The sequence below is a fragment of the Desmodus rotundus genome, chromosome X (genome assembly GCF_022682495.2).
Source record: "Desmodus rotundus isolate HL8 chromosome X, HLdesRot8A.1, whole genome shotgun sequence".
Classification (NCBI taxonomy): Eukaryota; Metazoa; Chordata; class Mammalia; order Chiroptera; family Phyllostomidae; genus Desmodus; species Desmodus rotundus.
This window is the reverse complement of record NC_071400.1, coordinates 98,107,519-98,132,148: the sequence shown is the minus strand read 5'-3', so window position 1 is coordinate 98,132,148 and position 24,630 is coordinate 98,107,519. Positions and strand designations below refer to the sequence as shown.

The window sequence follows — 24,630 nt, the reverse complement described above, 5'->3', positions numbered from 1 at the left end:
CCAGCTTTACTGGGCTGCCATAGTAAGTCCGGGCAGGTGTGGCCCCATGGCATGGAGCCAATCTTCTCCAAGCTCTCACGCAGGCCCTGTAACCAGGGGGAGTTGCTTCCCAGACCCATCTTGGGTGGAAGTCACTCCCATCTCCCTCGCTCAAAGCAGGGCCACAGGTATTTAACATATCCATGAAACCAGTTAAAGGGTATAGATATGTTAATGACCGTGCCAGAGGTTAGCTACACAGCTGTTGCTGTACGAAACAGCTCTGAATGGCCCTGCTCCCTGTGTCCCTTCCCCCAGCTCAGAATTGTAGTGTTGAATTCTACTCTTTCAGAGGGTGAATTTCACGGTGCAGTAGTGCCCCCCACCCTTACCATGGGTTCAGTTACCTGAGGTCGGCTGCGGCCCCCAAACAGTAAGTGGAACACTGCACACCTCAGCAATTTGTAGGTGTTACACCGTGCGCCATCCTGAGCAGTGTGGTGACATCTCGTGTCCTCCTGCTCTGCCCTGCTGGCGCCTGGTGCCACCCCTGTGTGCGGCGAAGTGTAGTGTGTAGTATTGGGGCGAATGAGCAAGGGTCAGAAATAATTGCTGTGACTGGGGAACAGGTTCCAAGAAGCAGGTAGAAAAGAGGAAGTCCACCCCGAAGGTTAAGTGCAGGACTCTGGGTGTGGGGTGGGTGGGGGTCTCCAGTGGGAAGGGGCTGGGAGGGACCCCGGGGGGAGCGGCACTTCCGGGGCAGAGCGGGGACACGGAACTCTCAGCTGCATGGGGGTTGGGGGCAGCGCTCAGGGGCTTCTCAATACAGATCATTGTGAGGGGGACAGAGTGCGTGGGTCAGGGTCAGCCTGCGGCTCCTTTGTCTGCTCCGCTGAATGCCTGGCCCACAGTGAAACTTCTGCAGACACTTTCTTCCTTGTTTGCTAGGCTACATTCCTAATGAGTGCGTAATAAGCCGGAGACTTGCATACATACGCATGGATGTGAAACGCGCTTCTGAACGTGTCTCTTTAAACTTCCTTACCCCATCGCACTTTTTGTTAGGGTTGCAGAGTTGAGCCGTGGATGACAGACGTTACGTGATTATTCCCCGTAGTGAATAGAGAAAGCCTTGAACACGAAAAAGGAGGGCACTTAAGCCTTGGGGGGTGGGGTGGGTGTAAAAGGGCTCCAAGCCCCCCAGGGTTGGAGCGCAGGAGCCTTGGGAGTGTCCCCAGAGGTCAGGAGTTGGCCGGGAAGTAACATGAAATCCAAGGGCGGCTGAGTCACGGAGCAGCGCGCTGTCGGAGCCTGCGTGAACCTGCCTGTCACCAGGCAGCAGGCACGGACAGGCCAGCCGCAGGGAGCGTGGCTTCGAGACTCCCTGCTGCTGCAAGCAGTGACCCACAAGGGCAGCGGCCGACAGGGGCTGCGGGTCCCTGGAGCGAGCTGCATGTGCCCGGTGCAGCGCGCAGAGAGCCCGGTAAGACAGCCCCGTGTCCTCCGGACAGCATGTCCAGGACGCGCCCCGGTGCCTGCCGCCTGGGCTTGCAATGCCTCTTTTGTTCTCCCGTCTGCTGGAGCGGGCTGTCAGCTCGCAGTGAGGACGGGGAGGCCCGGGGACATCTGCACACTGTCTCCGCGCTATTGTTCCGCCTGAAGATGAAAGATCGTGCGCATCGGGGTGCAGGGTCCGGGCACGCGCGCTCGGCGTGCGGCGGTGCGCGCACGCGCGTCCGAGCTGCCTGTGTGCCTGCAGATACATGCAGTTTGGCAGCTGCAGCAGCTTGGCTTTGGCCTTGGGACGAGAAGGCAGTGCTTCTGAGCACCGCTTGTGCTGGGGTGGGGGGCGGCTCCGGTGAGGTGTGCAGACCCTCCTTCCCTGCAGAGGGCTGGTGGTCGGCCCAGGAGGCTGGCTCAGGATGCCAGCCACGCGAGAGGACCCGCTCTCCCTTGCTTTCTGCCTTTTGCTTTTGCATGGCCCGGAGAAATCAGCGTTCTTACTACTGAGGCGTTGAATGTGGATATTGAAAGGACATGGTGAGTCAGCTGCATCGAATTGGGGAGAAAAAAAAAATGAAGCGAGGTGTGCATGTTCGGTCATGAAGAAAACGCTCTGAGGCTAGATTCACAGGCGGCCGGCTCGCTGCGGTGCGGAATGTCATTGGGGAAGATGGACTCTGGTGCCGAGCAGTTTCTGGTGCTTCGGCTCCGCTCTCCTTGGTGTGCTGACCATGTAGAGGCTAAATTTGCTGTACGTGTGCCGTCATTTTCTGGGGTTTTGTTTGTTTGTTTGTTTTTTATTGCCTTTTGTAGTCTGATAAAAGAAACATTGTTATTACGTTCGGCTCTGTTTCTCTGCGATGGAAATGTGTCTGCTCACGGGTGCTTTGCTGTGTGCGGACAGAGGGTGCCGTGTGACAGGGAAATTGCTGCATAGTCCCGTGTGCACATGCGTGCAGACACGGGCTCGGCATGTGCGGGCTCGCACGGGTAGGAGTCGTTGGGAAATGCATGCTTACTGGTCATGCCAGGTGAAAGGGCAGAAGGAACAGCTTCACCCATCCACCGGGCAGCACTGATAATTGAACGGCCGGCCGGCGGTGTTCCACACGGTCGGAACACGGACCGATTGAGTGTGTGAGAAAAACCCCAGTATTTTCACGTGTCACAAAAACTAACAAGCTTGGGGACAGATTTGATGGCTGGCCGGCATACTTCTCTTTCCTTTGCAGAGCAGGGCCTTTGAGGGCATATCGTAGACATTTTTTTGTTTTGTTTTTTTTACGATTGTGTTGCAGAAAACTACTTCGTGGGTGGTAGAAAGAGGGGCAGCTCTATGCTTTTGTCACGCATAGGGAAAACATTCTACACTTTGTGATCTCTCTCTCACACACACACACAGGGATGCATGCTCACACACACACACACACACCCCTTAAGGAAAAGTATCTGCAGAGGTAGCATGAACCACATGCACACAACAGCGGTTTTACATGGGCCGCTGCGGCCCAGCTGCAGTGAGAGACGCCCCCCCAGTGAGTGCGCCCCAGCTGCTGCTTTCTAAGCAGGGACTGCCCCCTCTCCCAGAGTCCACCCCTGAATGGGGGGGGTGGGAGACGCTAATATTCCATGCAGCCGTCACAATGCATTTTCCTGGCTCTCACCGCCTGGAAGTCTTTACCTCTTCCCTGCATGACGGTGGAAGAAGATCCAGGTGGGGAAGCAGTCGAAACCCGGGCCGTTGCTTTCTGTGCATCCTTTCTAACCGGTCTTTCCCCCAGTCCCTGCATGGCTGCGTTTTTTAGCTCGATTTGCCCCCAGGAGTTGGGCAGTTGGGGCATTTGTAGGAGACTCGGAGGCCGAGATCTTTGAGTTAATTCCGTTTTTCCCGCCTTGAAACAGTATTTGCAGAATGCTTTCAGTTAATGCCTTGAAGTTCACAGCCTTTTGACACGAGTGCCTTGGGCCTCCCCTGCAGGTGCCAGGCTCATTTTGCAACAGGCAGGCTGGCGTTTGGGACTGGATTCACAGGGCGGCTGATGTGTGGAGTGGCCCTTATGTGCAGTAGGGTTGGTCTTGAACCGGTGGGTTCCTGCGAAGTCATCCCCCACCCCGCGCGACGTGGCAGGTCCTACAGATGAGCCTGGCCCGCATGTAGACCTGCTGCAAGCTGCCGGCTCAGCCCGTTCTCTCATTAACTTGCTCATCACGTGTCTGCTGTGCCAGCAATGCAGAGGCAAGGGATTCCAGCTTGCGCTTCCCGGGAATGCAGGACGGGGACCCCCAGCCAGGCTGAGCGACCGGGCACGCGGGTACCAACGCTGCATGCACGCGGACCTCCCTATTTTCATCCATCAAATAAGGCATTTGGGAGAAATGATTCTTGAGGCCCCTTTGAGCTGTGATGATTTTTGATTCCCTGGGAGAGAAGGCAGGACTTGAATTCCCATTTAGAAATTGCACATCCTGCCCTGGCTGGTGTAGCTCAGTGGATTGAGCACCAGCCTGGGAACCAAACCGTCAGCGGTTCGATTCCCAGTCAGGGCACAGGCCTGGGTTGCGGGCCAGGTCCCCAGTAGGGGGCGTGAGAGAGGCAACCACACATGGCTGTTTCTCTCCCTCTCTTTCTCCCTCCCTTCTCCTCTCTCTGAAAGTAAATAAATAAAGTCTTCAAAGCAAATACCCATTTAACATTTATGCCCATGTGCACACATATGTATGTTTATATGTATGCATACACATCACACAGATACACATGCCATAGACATGTAATAGTAGAGCATATCAGGTTAACTTTCATGTGCAATACATATCTGGAGTCTATTGGATACAGAGTTCTTTTCCAAATGTGGTTCACCTGAGTGGCAGTACTCCGACAGTAACCTGAGCTGTGCGAGTTTCAGCATTTGGGGTTACCTGCAGTTGTGACGGAAAGGAAGACACCTGCCCTGGGTGGGGGGCTCAATCGGTTAGAGCATTCTCCCACGCACCAAAAGGCTGCTGGTTCGATCCCCAGCCAGGGCACACACCCGCGGTGCAGGTTCAGTCTCCAGTCCGGGCACGTACAGGAGGCAACAGACTGGTTTTTCTCACACCCACGTCTGTCTGTCTGTCTGTCTGTCTGTCTCCCCCTCCCTGTCCTGGTGAATTTAGGGGGAGACACGGCATTCCCTTCCTCTCTCTCTAAAGATCAGTTAAAAATAATATCCTCAGGTGGGGATGAAAATAAAATTTAAAAAGGAAGACAGCCGAAGCCAATGATTTTTCGGTTAATTTATAGCGATGCTGTTCGAATCCTCCCCCGAGGACATTTTGTAAGTTTTCCCTTCGGCGAGCCACCTGACTGCATTTGAACATTCGGGGTGCGAATGTGTCAAAATAAATAGAGGTCCTATCACCACTGATGGAAACTGACTGACAAGGGGGAAGGGCTTCCCAGTAACCACTTCATACTTTTATAGGGTCATTGCTTTGTGGAGAGATTGAGTTACTTCAAATGGCCCTTCGTGGGCAGACACACCTAATTAGCGTCTGCCAGTGGCGTGTGGGTGCGTGATGTTGAACTGGAAGACGGGAACGGCGGCGTGGAGATGGGGCCGCCCATGCCTCTTGGGGGACACGTCCTTGCCCAGAGCTTTGAGCCTTGGCACAGGTGCCCTCCAAGGTTAGCTCGGCGGCCCCTCCGTGTCCGGGAGCGCTGAGTCGGAAGAACCGCTAAGTCAGAAGAACCGCCTTCTCGGGAGACAGTTTCTTAGGTGCCATTGGCATATTGTTGCATTGGTTATGGGTGTGTGATTTTGCTGGGGACCGGGGAGCCTACAAAGTCCAATGAGGCACAGACAGCAGCTCCCTGGAAGGAGCTGTCCTCTGTCGTTAGGGAAAATGACACCAACGAATGGCCCTAGATTTGGTGCTTAAACAGCAGGCTTTGATTTCTCACGCTTCTGGAGTTTGGAAGGCCAAGGTCAAGGCGCCAGGCAGTTCGGTTCCTGGCGGGACCTATCCCTTGCTTTGCCCATGGCCGTCTTCCTGCTTTGCCCTCACGTGGTGGAGAACTGAGGGGAGCAAGCTCTGTGAGGTGTCTTTTATAAGAGCCCTCCTGGAACGGATGGGGCTCCATCCTCAACGTCCCAAACAGCTTCCTGCCTGGTGGCATCCTGTTGTGCATTAGGTCTGAACAGGCGAATTTGGAGGGGACGCAGCATCCAGTCCCCAGCAGCAGCGTAGGTGGCTGCGGCACTGGGTGGTCGGAAGGCTCAAGAAATTAGGTGGGCGGCAGGTGGGTGGGGGTGGGTGGTGGAGCAAAAAGGACAAGGAACATGGATGTGGACCACAGCGTGGCGACTTCTGTAAATGTACATGCTGAACGTGAAAACTACATTAAAGATTAAATTTTTAAAAATTCGCCGGCTGGCTTTGCTCCCCTCCAGTCTCCTCCCCTTCCTTCCTCTATCCCTCCTCCCTCCTTCCCTTCCTCCTCCCTCCTCCCTCTTTCCCTTCCTCCTCCCTCCTCCCTCCCTTTCGGCTGACTTTGCCTCCCAAAATTCAAGTTGCGAAAGCTGTCAATAAAGTCACCCTGTGATTTGTTGACACGGGGTGATTCCCCACCCCCGTCACGTCTGTGGGAGAGAATTTAGGACCTCAGGGCATCACCTGCCTCACTCTGGCCACCCTTGCAGGTGAGGACGTTGCATCGTTTAGAAGAGTTTTAGGCAGGGACACAGTGAGGGCCGGGGAGAATGTTCCGGGCACCGGAATTGCAGTCGGCTGTGACTTGGGGGCGTGAACACTGCACTCTGTACACTTACGCGGGCTCCCCAGACGGCACACGGCCCACCGATCAGTGAGTGTTATGGTACGTAAGTTGCATCTCGTGGTGGGGTGCGGGGAGGAATGGACTTGGAAAGATTGGATCACGTGAAAACCTTCTAGGTCCAAAGCTAGATTTCTGGGCATTCAAACACACAGTAACAAAAACAAACAAACAAAAAAACCAAAACAAAAACAAAAGTGAAGTGACTCAGAAGCAGAGTGTGTAGATACAGAGGCCAGATTTAACGTGAACCCAGATTCCAATACTGCTTGCGACCGGGGCCCTAACCTACGTTTTTATCAGCGACAGATCATACCTCATGGACACTGCGTACCTCAGCTTCATGGCTGAGCTGAAGGAACGTCTGCCGCACAAAGTAACACTTTTCCAGGGGACGCGGGTCTGGTGGTGCCTTGTGATGGTGACGACTTCCAGTGACAGGCCACGGAGCTCCGCTAGCTCCACACACCGGCTGCCTCGCGGCACCGGTGCTCCCTCTAGTGGCGAAAAAGAGGCCAGCAGAGTTCAACAGTGTAGCTTTAAAAACTCATTTTACCCACCACTGCGTGTAAATATTCTCTTCCGTCTCCCTTCCCTAGCATCCTGTTCGGAGTACTTATGAAAATGAGCAATTATGTGCTTGCGTTTTTTTTTTTTTTTTTAAACACATGGCTTGCCTTTTAGACCGAGGGGGTCAGCAAATATACAGGCCGAGGGCCCCATCCCTGGGCCCAGGGTTCGAGACGCCTTTCTGGGTTAGGAGGAGTAGGATGGGTCCTTCCAGGCCTGGTGGGTGCTCCAGCTCACCGTTTTTTCCCGGCGATGAAAATCTCGTTGGTGGGGGGGGCATGTGAAGCCAAAGAGAACCTCAGGAGTGGCTTTTCGTCTTCACAGCCAAGTGGGTGGACACGCGGGCGGACAAGTGGGCAAGCCGTTGGGCAGGGGAGGCCCCACACAGCGGGTTGCCATTGCTGGCTGGCCATCTGGATTTCCTGGAAGGTTTTATCCGAGACAGAGGCTTCCTCGCCGGGCCCCACCTCTGCCCAAGGCCTGCCTTTCTGATGGAACACTTGGGTTTCCGGAGAGCTTGGATTCGTGCGTCTCAAACGCCCAAGTGTACTTCCCGTCAGAATGCCCTTGAGGAAAAGGGGACGGGCCACGAGCCCAAGATGGTTGGCTCTGCGTCCTGGAGACGTGGGGAATGGACCGTGTGTTCTCTCCTGCACACGGTGGAAACGTTCTTGCTCACAAAGCTTTAATACCCACGTGTAGAACTAAAAATGTTGCCCCCCGTCAGGGCAGGGGATATCGTGAGTGGGAGGGAAGTGACAGTCACCTGGTTTTCTGAAGGCATTGCTTTCCCCACGTGGCATCAGAATCACGGAGGAGAACCCGGTTGGGGCTGGTGCCGAGACGTCAGCTTGCGTGGAGCCCCCGCCGTAAAGAAGTGACTGAGTCCGGGTCCCGGACGCGGGTCTGCAAGACACAGCCTTGGGGTCGAACTTGTGGGAGCAGCTCTCTCCTTCAGCATCTCGGGCGTCTGCCCGTCCAGGTGGTGAATGTTGTCTGCGTGATGGCCCCCTGGTGCGTGTGATTTCCGTCATCCAGAGAGTCAGAAATCGTCCTCCCATGCACACCCACACACATACACGGCACACGATCCAGACAGACAGAAACACACAGACTCTGTATGTTGCAGTCCCTTGGAACCTATTAGAAACACGGATTGGAACGTGACCCTAGCAGAACCCCCAATTCCCACTGTTGTTCCTTTTTTTTGGGGGGGGGCCCTGATTTCCTGAGTTCTTACCAGCTGGGACAATAAATAAAACCAGTTCCTGCTTCGATGCCTTTGAGTTTGCAGGTCTGGGGGGAGAGGAGGAGAAAATGGAAGGTGGGCTGGTCCCGAAACTGCTGTGTGTAGGGAATGGAACTGAGTGAGGTGTAGGGCCGCAGCACGGGGAAGCACTTCCCGCTTGAGAGTGAGCAGCGACCGTCAGCGTGCCCTGTCCTGGGGAGCAGCGTGCCCTGGCACGAAGGCGGGACGGAGCCGCCCTGGGCAGCTGGGCTTTGTCTCTGGGTTGTTACTTACTTCACAGCGGGTCTTTGCTCCCGCAGGTGAGCCCTCCGCCCACATCCGGCTGCATCTGGCAGCCTAGCCAGTGTCAGGCACTTTGCCTGCAGAACTCATCTCAATTAACACACTCGGTGTGACTGCAGATGGTCAGAGGCACCGAGATATGAGCAGTAAATTGTCTCGAATTGTATTCTGCATTTCTGTGGGGTGGGGAGTATTTATTAAATAGCGGGCACCCGGTGCTTTTATCAGCGGGCAAGAGTTTTAGCAGGATAGGAAGGAAGAGGTCTCGGTGTCCCTGGAGTCTGTGGACGGCGATACTGGGCACACACTGCTGAATAGGCGTCAGCCGTTTCATTGTCTGGAGCAGCTCAGTGCCTTTGGAGGACGGGAGCACTGGGGCCTCCCGGCCCCTGGAGGCTGCAGCTGCACCCCCATAATACGTTGTCCACTGAGGTGTCTGTTTTTGAGCGACCCTTCGCTGCTCTGCTCAACTTGCTTAGGTCAGTTTTAGTTGCCTAGTACACATTTCTGTAAAACGTAATATTTGCCGAAGCTCTCACACTTGACTCTTTGCTCACAGCTTGTTTTCTAAGCGGACGAGGTATCATCAGTTTCCGGGGAGCAGAGAACACGCCTGTCCTCTGTCGGGGTCCCGGTGGGACGTGACATTTTCTGTTATCTGTGACATGCTGAGGAAGCCCGTTTCCGGCTTGGGGGCCGGGTCCTCTCTGTCTACCTGGATATTGCAGGGTGGGGAGTGCAGCCCCAGGGGGCTGACGAGGGAGGCAGGGGCGATGGACGGCCTCAGGCGTGATACCTGCCTTTCTACTTGAAAGCATGTAGAGCATCCACCAAACCTGGAAGGGGCTTTTCTCCTGAGGACGTAGCGAAAGAGACATGGACCTGGCACATGGCAGGTGGCACAGTGGCGGGGATGGCATACCTGTACTGCCCAGCCCAGGTTCATGTCCGAGGCTGCAGACTCACGCCTGGACCACAAGGGGGCGCTGGTGGCCAGGGCAACGCGTCAGAGCCTGGTCCTTACAGGTTATACAGATGCTTTACCTGCTGGTTCTCTGTCCACTGCCCTGGCCAGGCTCTCCTTTAGTGACGCAGAGCTGGTCTTCCCGACCGAAAACACCTCTTGCTTTGCCTGGGAGGCTCGGTCGGGGGCTCGTGTTACTGCTGTGTCGCGTTGCAAGAGGCAAAGATGTGGCCGGCTGATGTGTTGCAGATTTGAGAGCTGTTAGGCTGTGGGCTCCGGCTGCGGCGCAGACAAACATGTATGCAGCACGCACACGTGGTTTTGCAGGCATGTTTGTGTGCATGTGTATGCACATAAAATACATGCACATGTACCTATTACGGAAAGAAAGAAGCAGATTTCGGATATGGAAATGGGTAAGAGCATGAAAAGATCGTTAAGTCATCGCCATTTACAAAAGTTTTTTTTTTTTTAATTTTTGCTGACACACTCCTGATTTTAATGCTTTTATTAATACGTTAGTTTGCAGCCCACCTTAGAAAACCCTTTCCCGTTACATATGGCAATTTCCTGGAATAAGCCACCAAAAAGTATTATTGCAATGGGAACTAGATATTTCTGAATAGAGCTGGGTTTGAGAATTTTCACACACACTGTTTTCCAAAGTGGGTGTGGAAATAGTGGTCTTTGCCCCCAAAGGCACTTTCTGTGTACATTTGCGTGTGTCTGTATCTAACATGGGTGTGTGTGTTCTTATTTTTTATGCTTTTAAAGAATATTTATTTATTTTTAGACAGGGGGAGGTGAGGGAGAGAGGGAGGGAAACACCCATGTGTGGGTGCCTCTCACACGCCCCCTACTGGGGACCTGGCTCGCAACCCAGGCATGTGCCCTGACTGGGAATCGAACTGGGGACCCTTTGGTTCGCAGGCCGGCACTCAGTCCACTGAGCCACACCAGCCAGGGCGGGTGCGTGTGTTTTTAATACCTCACACCCCATTGCAGGGCATGCCAACACGCAGCGGGATGGTGCCTGGGTTGTGTCGGGGCTCCCGACCTTGTATTAGGAACTGCCATGGGAGCAGGTGGGAGAGCATGCCTGTGCGTTTCATTCCTTGCAGTCCTGTTTGGGACTCGCTTGCTCACCTTTCTTCGTTCTTCCCCTAGACAAGCAGATGCCCAGGGTCCAGAAGTCAGTCCAGCAGCACACCGGGACCCGCGGCCCCTGGCCCGGGGCTCTGAGCCGTCCCATGCCCAGGACAGTCCAGAGGTGCCCCACGAGGGCCGCAGCAGAGCCGGGACCCTCCCGTGTGATTACAGATTCTCAGAGGACCACACCCCTGCACACCCACAGCCGCCTGCCCCAGGATCCCAAACGCACAGTGGCCTCTCGGCCCTGCATGCTCGAGTGCCAGACCCCCGGCCTCTGAGTGCCACGCCGCTCGTCAAGCGACCTGCTCCGCAGAGGCCGCCGCCGCCCAAGCGCGAGCCCAGACATCTCAGGGGACCGGCTGGTGCCACTCCCATAGGCACACCTGCGGCTGTTGACCTGGGCGCACCTGCAGGCACACCTGTGGCCAATCACCTGGCTGCGCCTAGCACGCCCCTTCCCCCGCCGTCACCTGAGTCCCTGGAGGTGTGTGTGGACCGCCTGTCCCTCTCCCGCAGCCCCCGTGCCTTGGCAGAGAAGCTGAGCAACGCCCAGCACGCAGACCCCACAAAGCCCGCTGGGGAGCTGGACCGGCAGCATGTAGAGGAGCTCCCAGCCTGTCCTCAGCGGGAAGCCCCGCTCCCTTCCAAGTCCCAGCCCCCGCAGACGTCCAGCATGGAGACCTCTCGCTCCCCTTCTCCTCAGTTCGCCCCCCAGAAGCTGACGGACAAACCTCCCTTGCTCATCCAGGATGACAGTTCAACCAGGTACCATTCTGGGGCGGGGGCCTCATGCATTCTCCTTCCACCAGCTCCCTTCCAACCGACGGAGGTTTTTGGTGCGTGTTTCCTGCGCGGTGCCTGAGTGGAGCCTTGCATCCACCCCAGATGCCGGGTCTCTAGCTGGTCCTTCGGACAAATGTAGAGGGAACCACAGCTCCAGTGGTTCGGGCCTGTTGGGGATGCAAAGGAGGGTATAGGCCCTCCTCATCCCCTTCCCCCAAGCCCCTAGCCTGTGATGTCTGTGATGTCCACAGACATCTGCAGTTTTCTGCTTGTAATCAGAACCTGTTTTAATGACATGGGTGTGTTTCATGCTATGCAGCCCCTCCATGCTCCTTTTTGTCTGGGTCTTGCCGTGGGAGAACGCTAAGCTGGCATGCGCCTGGTCTGAAAGCAGGAGAAACATTGCTTTCGTCCCCCGGTGCTGGTGCCAGACTGTCAGGCACGCGGTTGTCGGCAGTGCCCGCGGAGGCACTGGTGCATGCCGGGGGTGGGGGAGCCAGGACCGGCCAGTTAAGGGCTCTGACTCTCGAGGCGTTGGCCCCTCCTGTCTTAGTGCCTTTGAAGAAGTGAGACCTGAAAGAAGTGGAGAGTTTCTGTCTCATTCTGAAATGAGGGTGGGGGGCGATTTGGGTCCCCGGGGTTTGACCTGCCCCTGCATGTCCGGGGTGTCTTCCTGAAGCCTGCTTCTGGGTTGGGCCGCGTGGGAGAGCTCGGTCCTTTGGGCAAAATAGTTATCCTTGGTTCTTCGAGCATCGTGTTCGAGTCTCCTGAGTGGGTTGTGGAGTGTACCGGACCCAGAGTGGCGTGCAAGCTGACCAGCTCCAGAAGCAGCTGTGTGTGCGGAGCAGGGTGGCCTGTGCGATGCTGGGGGCTGGCCTGTGTGGGCGGCAGGTGACTTACCTCCAGGGATCACCCTCTGAGGGCTGCTGAGTCCCGAAGAGGTTGCTGCGCTTTGCCTCGCCCGGCCCCTCTCGGTTAGGATTGGATGAGATCTGCCGGCGGTAAGGTCTCATCCATTTTCTGCTCATTTCAAAGTGGCCGTTTCTTAAACTCTTTGTGAGGAAGTGTTGGGTGCTCAGGCGTGACCAGGAAGAGATGCTGTGTTGGGAGGTTACGCCCACCCGTGGCCGCCCTGCTTGCCTTCTTTGTTTTCCCAGTACTTGCTCCTTCCTCCGAAACGGTGTTTCTACGCCCGTGTGGGGAGCTGTGGCCGGCCTGAGGAGTCGGTAGCTGGTGTCGGGGGCTGGGAAGTGTGCAGTATAGAAGGAGGGAACAGGGACTCTTGTTTCTTCTTGCTTGGATAACAGGCCAGAATTTTCCCTCTAAATTTCAGCAAAGCGAGATGGTATTTTCTGCAGTTAGCCTGTTTAAGCAAAAATTTTAATCATCACCTAACGATATGTTTATTGGTTTTACACAGAGAGAGGAAGGGGCATGGGGGGGAGAGAGAGAGAAAAAAATAAACATCAATCAGTTGCCTCCCATACATGCCCCGACCAGGGATCGAACCCACAACCTTTGTGCCCTAACCAGGAATTGAGTGCATAACCTTTTGGTGCGTGGGTTGGTGCTCCAGCCAACTAAGCCACCCAGCCAGGACCGCGTAGCTGGGCTTTTAAAATCTGCACGGGAAGGCGGTGTTACAAGGAGGGGACACAAATGCCTATATTAAACATGTCTGCTCTTAACGTTTGCACTGGAGGAAGAGAGAATACACATTTGTTCCATGTGAGCCTGCACACCGCATGCTTATGAATGGAGAAACACCCCTCTGCCAGGTACAGGGTGAGAACAGCATTGTATTTGGAGCCTAGAGCGTCCCACGGGCCCCGTAAAGCTAGGTCTGCCAGGGTCACGTTGCAGAAGTTGGATTAAGCCCACTGAGTTGGAAATAAGCTGGGAGTTGAGCTTGTGATTTTGGCTTTTTTTTTTTTTTTTCCTTTTTCTTTCTTCCTGGGCACCACTAGAGGGCTCTCTTTCTCCCATATGTCCTTAAAAAGTAGTGGGAACAGCTTTTTGTCCTGGCAGCGGTCCTCTGCAGGGCCTCCCAGAGTATGGCCCAGCGAGGGGCAGCGGGGACACCCGCTGCCATCCGGGGTGTCCAGAACGCAGCCCCATTGTATTGGCCAGACTATTTCTGTCCATCATCTTTTTCCTGTGGGTGCTCTGCATGCCTCTCCAGCTTCTTGTACTAAGATAGTTTTTTTTTTTTTTCTTTTTTAAAAGGAAAAGTAGGGGAAGGGGGGTCAGTTGGTTGGAGCATCCTCCCTCGCACCAAAAGGTTGCAGGTTCTATTCCCCTCAGGGCACATGCCTAGGTTGTGGGTTTGATTCCCGGTCAGGGTACATACAGGAGGAAACCAATGGATATTTCTCCGTTTCTCTCTCTCTCTCCGCTTCTCCCCGCCCCCCGCACCCCCCCCCCTTCCCCGCAGCGTGCGTTTTCTCCCCCTAAAATCAGTAAACATATCCTTGGGTGAAGATTAAAAACAACAAAAAAGGGGAAAATTGTGTACTTAGTGAGTGGTTTCAGATAATCCAGAAGCAGCATGCCCCGTGTTTGCTGCGAGGCCCTAATTATCTCACCTGTGTGACACGCTGTGCGCGCAGCTTGGCTTCAAGTGTTGGGTGGTGGCCGTGTGGAACGCAGGTAGAGAGGGACACCCCGCTGGTCTCTCCTCCTGGGTGGGAGGGTGGCCCCGGGCGCACTTGGCCTTCCAGCAGCCGGCTCCTCTCTCGGCAGGATCGAGCGGCTGATCGACAACACCACAGTGAAGATGGTGCCCATCAAGATTGTGCACTCGGAGAGCCAGCCGGAGAAGGAGAGCCGCCAGGGCCTGGCGCGTGCCGCCGCCGCCGCCGCCGCCGCCGAGCCGCCCGCGCTGCCCAGCGGGCTGGAGCGCGACCAGATCAAGACGCTGAGCACGTCGGAGCAGTCCTACTCGCGTTTCTGCCTGTACAGCCGCCCGGGCGCCGAGCCCGAGCCCTGCGCCCAGCCGCCCGCGCCACCCGGCGCCCCGGACGGCCGTGCCTCCCCGCCCGCGCTCAGCTACATGAAGGCCAAAGAGCGGACAGCAGAAGACCTGAAGTCGGAGGAGCTGGCCCGGGAGATCGTGGGGAAGGATAAGTCCCTGGCCGACATCCTGGATCCCGGCGTGAAGATGAAGACCACCAGGGACCTCATGGAGGGCATCTTCCCCAAGGACGAGCACCTCCTGGAGGAAGCTCAGCAGCGCAGGAAGCTGCTCCCCAAAATCCCCTCGCCCAGAACCACGGAGGAGAAGTGAGTAGGGGCTACGCTCCGTTCTGCCAGGGCCTGTTGGGCTTCAGCGGGTGGGGGCGGGGGGCCTAGGTGTTTGTGTTCTCTCTCGATTGCTTTTGTGGGGGTGTGGGTGTCCCTCAGGACCAGCCCCCATGTGCATAGCCTGCTTTGGCTATGTGTGACTGACCCTCCCTAAAGACAAGGTCAGGCATTTTGACACCGTTCCTGGGCTTCCTGACCTGGGGTCTGGCACAGAAATGATCTACACACACCGTAGGTTCTGAGCCTTGTGGCTCGAGGCCAGGGTGGCTTTCCGTGATGTCCCGTGGGCTTCCTTTCTCACAGCACAGCGGTTCTTAGCGGGCTGCGGGCTCCCCCAGGGCATGGGTAGCAATGTCCAGAGACGCTTTTTCTGCTCTCCAGTGGGAGAGAGGCTCCTGGCGACTGCTGGGTGGAGGCCAGGGATGCTTGTAACGTCCCGCAGTGCACAGCGCTGGCCCTGCCACAGGGCCAGCTACCCCAGGGTCACAGTGAGGAGGCTGGGACACCTGTCCCAAGAGGATCGAAGGTGTGTACATGAGCAGACGTGTTTAGCAGAGAGCAGAGCCAGCTGTGTGTGCATGGGAGTGAAAGAAGTAGTTTTCATGGGCTTTGCACATGCCACCCTCAGGGCCTCACGCAGCCTTCTGCCTGCAGAGGAGCACGTGGGGCCGTCTGTCCCTTACTGAGGTGCGCTGGGTCCAAGTGCGTGACAGAGTGCCGGAGTCCCAGCACAGGGCCACAGATGACAAACAGGGCGCAGCAGGGACCAGAGCAACAGGGAGCCAGTGTGGCCACCAATAGGGGGGTACAGAGGGCGCGTCTCTAATGGATGACATCCCTCGCACTGTGCTCGTGGGCCTCGGACGCTGCCAGGGAAAGCTGTCTGTCTGTCCTCTTCCCTTCCGTGTGCAGATGTTTATACACCCTGGCTCACTGGCCTGTCCCCTTTTTTACAAACCACGTGCCTTAGATCGTATGAGTATGCACCTGGCCAGGTACATGTGGTCCCGATCTTGCCATCTGCTTCTTCCGCTTTGGCTGTGTCACCACCCTGGCGGGTGTCCTTCCGTGGTGTCCCAGGTTGTCAGCGAATGCTGGTGGCTAACTGACGTTCTGACGCTTTTACCCAGGAGAGAGGAGCCCAGCGTGCCGGCGGCCGCATTCCTGGCCACCAATTCCGCCTACTACAGCACGTCGGCCCCCAAGGCGGAGCTGCTGATCAAGATGAAGGACCTGCAAGAGCAGCAGGAGCCCGAAGAGGATTCGGGGAGTGACTTGGACCATGACCTGTCTGTGAAGAAGGTAGGAAAGAGGGGCCCCAAATGCGAACGCGCTGGGAGGCAGGCAGGGGTGGGCTGACAGGCGCCTCCACCCCCCGGCGTGGGCCCTACACTGTGTGTTGGGGGCGTCTGAGTTTGTCTTTTGTGACTGAAAGTCACAGTTGGGCGGTTGTATTAAGCCCTTCTGCTTAGTCTTCTGTTCTAACAGCAGTCCTTTCCACCTGATGAGGAAAGGTCCTTTCCACCTTTCGTCATCATTTGATCAACTCCAAGAACTCCCCCAGGTACTTGGGAATATAGTGGTAGAGAGAACAGAGCCCTTCCTTCTGGGAAGAAGCTTTGGCCCTCACAGGACAGGTAGCCAGCACACAGACAAAGAAGCACAAGCTGTGGGTTGGGTGGCTCGGTTGGTGAGATCATCCTCCCGATTATGCCAAGGCTGCAGGTTCGATTCCCAGTCAGAGCACAGACAAGAATCAACCAATGCAGTCCTGGCTGGAGTGGCTCAGTGGCTTTTGAGTGCGGGCCTGTGAATGAAAGGATCGTGGGTTTGATTCCCAGTCACGGCACATGGCTGGGTTGCAGGCCAAGTCCCCAGTAGGGGGCACATAAGAGGCAACCGCACATTGATGTTTCTCTCCCTCTCTCCCTCCCTCCTTTGCCCTCTCTCTAAAGTAAATAAATAAAATGTTTTTTAAAAAAAGGAATCAACCACTGAATGCATGAATAAGTGGAAGAACTTACCGATGTTTCTCTCTCTCTCCCCTCTCTCTAAAGTCAATCAATAAAAAATTTTTTGAAAAAGAGATGTACAGCACGAGGTCAGCAAACCACGGCCCACGGGCCCAAGCTGGGCCACCACCTCCTTCGTAAACAAAGCTGTGCAGAAAGAGAGCCGCTTGGGTGAAGGGGGACAAAGTCGTGAAATTGTAGAAGGGCTCCGATGAGGCGCCATTGACCAGGGTCCTGGGGTGATGGGAGGGGCGGCCCCGTGGGGGCCTGCACACGCCGAGGAGGAGGTCCGGCAAGTACGTGGGGCCTGGGGGAGGAGCCTGGTGGCGTGCTGGAGAGGCAGCCGAGACCAGTGGCAGAGCTGTGTGCGGGGGAGTGGGGGTTGGAGGTGAGGCCGAGGAGTGTAAGGCAGGAGGCCCCGTGGTCATGCTGCAGACAGAATTGTTGGCACCTGGGCCGCCGTCACTACTGCTGTATTAATTGGCTTTCAGTCTTCAGAGCTCGTCGGCAAACCCGACCTGGGACGTCTAGGTGACAACCTGTGTTTTGCAAGAAATACTTAGAGCACAGAGGGGTGAAGAAATTGCCCAAGCACGTGACTTTCAGAGAAGACCGTGCTTGCCCCGTATTTTGCTCCCGAGTATAATGCACACCCACGTTGTTGGCCCAGACTTTCAGGGGGAAAAAAACATCTATCGTCTTAATTTTTGACTCAGTTATTTATTTATTTATCCATCTATATTTAAATACCTGTTTTTTGCATTATAAAGGAGTTTTAGCATTTAATTTTGAACGTAACGGATATCGTTATTGCTTTCTAGAGTTACCCTTTTAACACATAAGCATAAAATGCAGGAATTAAAAACATTTGTGTAGATACGGAATTGGTACAACCCATGTATAACGCTCGCAAGTACGGTGGATGTTGTCCGAGAGCCGTGTTGCAAGAGTCGCACACAAAGAAACGTGCTTTTAATTTAGGAAACTATGGCTGTGGTGGAAGGAAATGAAAATGAAGAGTTTTTGTCGTGGGACTTTCACAGGCCCACTGGCGGGCTCGGAGGTCCTTTTGTTTCCTTCCAGTGCGTTCCGGGCCGAGGGTCACCCGCTGTTCTCTCTCTGAGCTATTCCTGTCGTTTTTCTCAGGCATGATGGAGGAGGAGGCGGGTCACCTCAGACTGTATGGTGCGCTTCACTTTGGGACGGTGGCCGGTTTAAAGGTCTTAATACATTTTACTTTTTAGTTTTACTGTTTGAAATTAATCATTTACAGGGCTGGCAGGAAGGGAGAATGAGGAGTTAGTGTGGAAGGGTCAGAGTTTCTGTTTGGGAGGATGAGAACTTTCTAGAGGCCGACGGTGGTGATGCTGACGGGAATGTATGTAATACCACTTTTCAGAAGTGGGGAAGATGGTAAATTTTATGTTGTATCTAATGTACCACAGTAGAAAATCAGCCATGTATTTGTATGTTGGTCAAGTTGAAACCAGTAGGTTATTCTAAAAGACTTAATTTAAGTTCATCGATGTCCCTTTATTTGTCTTAATCACCCGAATATAGGTTTATTGGTTTGTTTAGAGAGAAGGAAGGGACAGAGGATATGGCTCTTAATTATTTTTTCAGAGAGAGAAGGAGAGAAACGTCAATCAGTTGCCTCCTTACGCACCCGGACAGGGGATCGAACCTGTAACCTTTTTTGATGGGCAGGATGATGCTCCAAGGAACTGAGCCATACGACCAGGGCTTGTCTAAATTTTTAATTGCTAATTCTGTGTAGAGCATACTTTTTAATCATGGGATTCAGTACTGGACGGAAGTCTCAGTTCCCTCTGTACATGTAAGTCTTTAAATTGGGAATTCCCAGAATATGAAGCACGGAGTTTCACATGGACCCTCAGAATTTCTGCAAAGATTCAGGTTGAAGTGAGGCTTACCATGAGCAGCCCAGAGAAGTCAGCTTCTCTATAATCCAACATAACATTAAGAGGATGAGAATAGGTCTATTTCATTTCTTTTCTTGTAAAGATTTTATTTATTTATTTTTAGAGAGGGGAAGGGAGGGAGAAAGAGAGGGAGAGAAACATCAATGCGTGGTTGCCTCTCACGCACCCCCCACTGGGGACCTAGCTCGCAACCCAGGCATGTGCCCTGACTGGGAATCAAACCCTTTGGTTCCCAGGTCGACCCTCAATCCACTGAGCCACACCAGCCCGGGAGGTTTATTTTATTTCTAAATTCAAATGATTTATTCAAATAAATTTGAATTTATTCAAATTCAAATAAATTTAAATCATTTATTTCTAAATGATTTAACCGGGAGTCAGTATCCTTCCCCTGGTCTTATGTACGCTCTGTGGTTTGATGCTGCCGAAGGCCCGATGTGGTTTGCCCGATGCAGCCATAGTGGTAGAGGGCTGGGGGCAGTGACCCCAATGAGTCCTGTGCCCCGCAGCAGGAGCTCATCGACAGCATCAGCCGCAAGCTTCAGGTGCTCCGGGAAGCCCGTGAGAGCCTGCTGGAGGACATCCAGGCCAACAGTGCCCTCGGGGACGAGGTGGAGGCCATTGCCAAGGGCGTCTGCAAGCCCAATGAGTTCGACAAGTTCCGGATGTTCATCGGGGACCTGGACAAAGTGGTGAACCTCCTGCTGTCCCTGTCCGGTCGCCTGGCCCGGGTGGAGAACGCCCTCAACAATTTGGACGACAGTACTTCTCCCGGTGATCGGGTATGTACAGCCGCATCTGACCTGGAAATCACGGGTTTGGGGGGCTGGCGTGGCCAGGTTGTCCTCGGGGTGTTGAGTGAGTGGCTCGAAGCCTCACGGAGCGGCCTGTCCACCTCATAGTACAGGATGCTGTTGAAGTGGGGCGGGCCCTCTCTTCCTGTCATACAGGGGTAACGTGGCCCTCCTGGTCCCGGCTTCACCACCCTCACCTCCCAGCGTCCCTCGGAGCAGATGGGCTACTATCCCCGTGGCTGTATACAGCTACCTCGCCTCCCACCTTTCATCGCCACGTTGAGGCGCCCATTGGCAGCCAGGTCTTCGATGTGGCTGGGATTGGACAAGCCCCTCCGTGTGGGTTTGGGGCAGCTCAGGGTTTCAGAGACAGGCCGATGAGTGAGGAGGCGTGGAGTGAGGTTTAGAAGGGTTCCTCCATGTCTCCAGATGGGCAGTGAACACACAAACAGACCCACGAGGTCCTCCCCACCGTGTCTGCAGTGTCCAGTCACTGGGCAGCCCAGCCGATTTTAGCCTGAGCTGGATTTCTGGATTCCATTACGACCTCCTTCCCTTTTGGCTTGGAATTCATTGGCATAGCCTGCCCTCTTTCCGTCCGAGCTCATGGCACCCTTGTTTCCCAAGCACCTGAGTGCAGGTGTCCCCAGGGGCGGGTGGTGCACCCTGGCCCGGTGTGTGCTCAGGGGCTGCACACCCATAGCAGCATCTGTGGCAGCCCCCGCTGAAGAACGCCTCGCCTTCACGGAGCTCTCGCTGTGTCGGCATGCTGCGGAGTGCGCCCGCCTCCCGGACGCTGGCGCATGGCCGTAGCCAACAGTCCTCCGCCCAAGCTCCCCAAGCAGCAGGGCAGCAGGGAGCCTGTGTCACAGCCAAGTGAAAATGAGGAAGTCACACCGAGGAAAGAATTCCTGGCACACTCCCCACCCCCTGGCCCCCGCTGACATTGGAGTTGCCTTCCTGGCTTCCCCTGTCCGCGTTCATGACTTTTGGGGGACCTAGGGAACCGACGCGTGTGTTCTGTGGGTAGAGCGTGACTGTGAGTGCCCGTTTTGGGGATGGGGTCGTCTGTGTGTCCAGAGCAAGACTCTTGCAAGGAGAGAGGGAACCTACCCTCCCACAGCCTGGCAAGTCTCTCCTACCCCCGTCTCTACTCCCTCTGGCCTCCTCGTCTGCAAGTCTTCTACCCTCAGGCTCCTTCCTACCGGAAGAGTTTAGAAACCCCGCCTGAGAATTTGTTTAGAATCTATTCCTTTTGCCACTATATTGTCACGGGAAGGCCCTCGATGGAGGTAGGGTTCCTAAGTCCTTCGCACCTTTGGAGCATGTCCAAATTCTGTCGGGGTTTTTTTTTTTAAATTTATTTTTGTATTGGGTTTTTTTAAATTGGTTTTTAAGATTTTAATTTTTAGAGAGCAGGGAAGAGAGGGAGAAAGAGAGGGAGAGAAACATTGATGGGTAGTCAGCTCTCACAAGCCCCTAACCAGGGACCCAGCCCGCAACCCAGGCATGTGCCTTGACTGGACATTGAACCGGTGACCCTTTGGTTCACAGGCCGGCACCCAATCCATTGAGCCACACCAGCCAGGACCAAATTCTGTTGTGTTTAGTGTGTTGATCACTCTTGGGCTGGTTGGGGCTATTTCTGTTAGCCTTTGGGAGTGGGCCGGTGGGGGAGACCCAAGAGCAGTGGGTGGCTGGGGGGTGGACATGAGGACTGGACTGGGGCCTGTCACAGCTGTGTGTCCGCTCTGCGCACATTCTCCAGCGTTCTGTGCTGGGCCCGTCAGGGCTGCGTAGCACCGGTCCCCGAGCGACTGGAGTTGGCAGGGCATCAGCCAAAGCCCCCTGCCTTCACTGTGGCCCTTCACAGGCTTGTGTCTCCCCCTGTTCACAGCAATCGCTGCTCCAGAAGCAGCGGGTCCTCATCCAGCAGCACGAGGACGCCAAGGAGCTGAAGGAGAACCTGGACCGCCGGGAGCGCATCGTGTTCGACATCCTGGCCAGCTACCTGAGCGACGAGAGCCTGGCGGACTACGAGTACTTCGTGAAGATGAAGTCGGCCCTCATCATCGAGCAGCGGGAGCTGGAGGACAAGATCCACCTGGGCGAGGAGCAGCTCAGGTGCTTGGTGGACAGCCTGCAGCCCGACAGGGGCAAGTGACAGCGTTGTCCCCCGCGGGGCACAGAGACGGGGCCTGGGTGCTGCGGTCCCCGGGCTGCAAGCCAAAGCACAGCCCGTATTTATGTCCCGCAGCCAGAACCCTCCCGTGGCGAAGTGGCCCTGAGGAAAGCAGTCACTCCCGCATTTGGGATGATTTATGGGAGGTGTTGGTTTCCCTTTAGAACGTGGAGCCCCGTGGCTCCCGGTCAGCTGTTCTCCTTCCCAAGGAACCAGACGTGGCGCTAGTCGGTGGTTCGTGGCAGTTTCTGCCCTGCAGCCTTGGGCTCCGGGCCTGTCGTGCATGCAGGGCTCCTTGGCAGTGGTCGGTGGGTCCTGCCTCCCACCTTGTTGCTGAACCAGCCGCTCAGGAAGCAACTGAGGGCGTGTGCAGGGTGCACAACGGGAGACCCCGGTCCACCTCTCCTCGTGGGACTCCTCTGGGCCACGGGCTGCCCTCTTTCATCCACGTCTGTCCGACGGCGTTAGTGTTCCTTGTCTGTCTCCTGTAATGATGTGCCCTGACCTAGCAAAGACTGGTGGTGGTGGTGGTGATGATGATGGTGATGATAATTTATTAACATTTTGTAAAGGTGACTACTTTGCCAGTGGTTCAAAACCAACTGTGAAATGCGTAACGTGTATGTTGGGTTTTCCCTCATGCTAAACCCGCAGCGCAGATTGTGAGCATGCTTTCACACGCGTGCACGGGGCGAAGACCTTCCGCCCGCCTGCCCTGGCGGCACGGGGCGGATGGTTTCCTGCGGCATGCAGTGACGTGGTGAAACGTGTGTCTGGTTGTCTTGTGCTCGCTAGATATTTGTCTCATGACTCCAACGAGGTGTTTCCTAAGTTCCTTTTCCCCCAGGACAGTTACTTTGTGTGTGTACGGTCCCATTTCTGGTAACCAGCTACTTTCCTGTTTTTCTGTCTTCAAATCGACCAGCAAGCCGTGAAGGCTCCGATCCGTTTCCTGTAAGAACCCGGCCTCCGGTTTTTCAGAGGTCCCATCGCCGGGACAAGCCTGCCACCGAGTCTAGGGACTCTGTGCCCTTTGTTTGGGTTGAAACGGCAAAATTCTAAAGAGAGTCTGTTCACTTAAACAAAACAAAACAAAACAAAACAAAACAAAAACCACCGTCCTGCTCTCCGTTTCTGGTTGGCAAGCCGTAGACTGGGAGAAAATATTGGCAAATCACACATGTGACAAAGGAATTGTCTCCAGGATAGGAAAGGACTCTATAAAAATCTACCATCAGAGAAAAACAGCCCCGTGGAAGCGTGGCCAAAAGATTTCACCAAAGAGGACCTGCGCGGCACACAAGCACAGGGGAAGGGTGGGGAACCGCCGCCGGCTTGGTTGGAACTTCCTGATTTCTACCTAAGTTGCCGTAGAGCCAGTGCGTGTCTCCAGGGATGCCCGTCTGACCACGCACCTGGTTAATGGCGGGGGAACCCCTTGGATGAGTTCATGCGAAGGTAACATTTGGACATCGGTTGGGTGGAGGGGTCGTCTCCTTACCCAGTGCCCCTTGTTCCCGTCAAAGAAGTTTTCCAGCAGGTGGGGAGACGTGTCTTTGTCAGGGGGGACCGCCGCCTTACCAAAACACACACACACAGAAATGTCTCAGGGCACGTGTCCGACCTTCAGGAGCCAGAGCTGGGGAGCCGGACTCCCGTGCCCCCGTCCCCTTGCTGCGCAGAGGGGTCTGAACGGGCACGCCCCGCTAACGCAGGCAATAAGCCTCTCTTTGGCAACCGATCCACCCCAAAAGGACAAATGCGTCTTTATTCCCACCGGATTCAGCCCTGTGACTTGAACACCACGCCAAGGAAGTGTCCTCCTTCGCACTCGGCCGCTTGCTCTGAAGACTGGCCACGTCAGAAAGGGTCCAGCTGCCTGTTCGCGGACCTCCGTCCCGTCTCCCTCCCCGGGGAGGCCAGCCCACTCATTTCCGTGTGTTTGCTTGTTAATTTAGACCACAGTTTTATCTGCGATCCCTTCCCCTCCGATACAGTATTGTGCTGCTTTTGATGCTCTATGTGTCCAGTGTGAATAACAAGAGTTTGTGTGTCTGTCCCCGGCCTTCGATGTGTCCCGCGCACTTTCTCATATGTGGCAACATGCAGTGCTGTTCTCCTGTTGGCCTGTTCAGTGTCTGGGTTAGGGGGTACCCAAAGATTCCGGCGACTCGGTGTATATACATGACGTTGTACGTAGTTCCATTATTGCCTAGAGAACCCGTCTGGTGCTACTGTTTGCCCTTGGCGTTCTTGGAGGGGTGGGGGCTGCCTCCTGAGCCGGTGGCGTCACTCCGCTGCGGAACGCTCCGATTCCGGGCAGCCCCTGCCTGCGGTTCACTGTGGAAAACGTGCAGGTGTCACGCCCGACACTTACCTCTCAACACATCGTCCTGCTTGACTTTCACGAAATAAATAGTGTCTCCGAGTGCATGGCGCGTGTCTCTGATTTACCGACGTGACAATGACGGCTTTTGTGAACAGTCCCAGAGTCCTCCCCGTTGGTCGGATCCCAAGACCGTTGATTCGCTGTGGGATGGGATGATGCGTGTGCGGCTGCTGATGCCAGCTGCTACATCAGGCCAATCCGTTCACAGTCCAGAAACATCAGGGACGGGGGATGTGGGTTAGCTGTTGCCCCAGGAACACTGCGTGACTAGCAGCTGTAAAACGCCAGCCGTGTCCAGGGCGAAGTAGTTCTTAGCTCACGGACGTGCATGTAGATCAGCAGGCTGTGGTCCATAGGTGCCTGTCCTCTTACTCCTGGCCAGGGCACATCAGGTGGCAGGTATGCACCGAAAAGAGACCAGGGACAAAGGTGTGTTTCACGGCTCGGCACCTGCTGAGCTTCCGTAGAGAAAGCACATCCCCCAGCCAAACCTGAGGTCCAAGGGGGCGGGGCAGGCTGGACCCCTTCCGTGCAAGGACCTGTCCAGTCCCGTGGCCAACAGGGCGGCTACAGGGAAGAATTGGGGCCGCCCAGACTGCACCCCCACACCAGGGCCCGCACATGCAGAATGGCTGCCGCAGATCCTGACCCACAACCCAAGTTCCTGGAGCAGAGCCCCTCCTCCCCCGTCCCTCGTGGCTTCGCCTCCCTG

The 24,630-nt window shown here is 55.3% G+C and overlaps 1 protein-coding gene across 6 annotated transcripts in view; it reads left to right on the top strand.

Annotated features, from left to right (window-relative positions):
• SHROOM2 (shroom family member 2) overlaps nucleotides 1-23,957 on the top strand; it is a 96,570-nt gene extending 72,613 nt beyond the window's left edge. For 4 of the 6 annotated variants that reach the window (XM_053916869.2, XM_053916874.2, XM_071220311.1 and 1 more), the window contains 5 exons: nucleotides 10,528-11,277; nucleotides 14,038-14,577; nucleotides 15,729-15,900; nucleotides 19,063-19,335; nucleotides 21,245-23,957. In XM_053916869.2, coding sequence (XP_053772844.1) covers nucleotides 10,528-11,277; nucleotides 14,038-14,577; nucleotides 15,729-15,900; nucleotides 19,063-19,335; nucleotides 21,245-21,511 — 2,002 coding nt within the window. In that variant the 3' untranslated portion in view covers nucleotides 21,512-23,957. The remainder of the gene's footprint in view (nucleotides 1-10,527; nucleotides 11,278-14,037; nucleotides 14,578-15,728; nucleotides 15,901-19,062; nucleotides 19,336-21,244) is intronic. The other 2 variants (XM_053916870.2, XM_053916873.2) reach the window with 1 other exon arrangement.
• The last annotated feature ends 673 nt before the right edge of the window (nucleotides 23,958-24,630 follow it).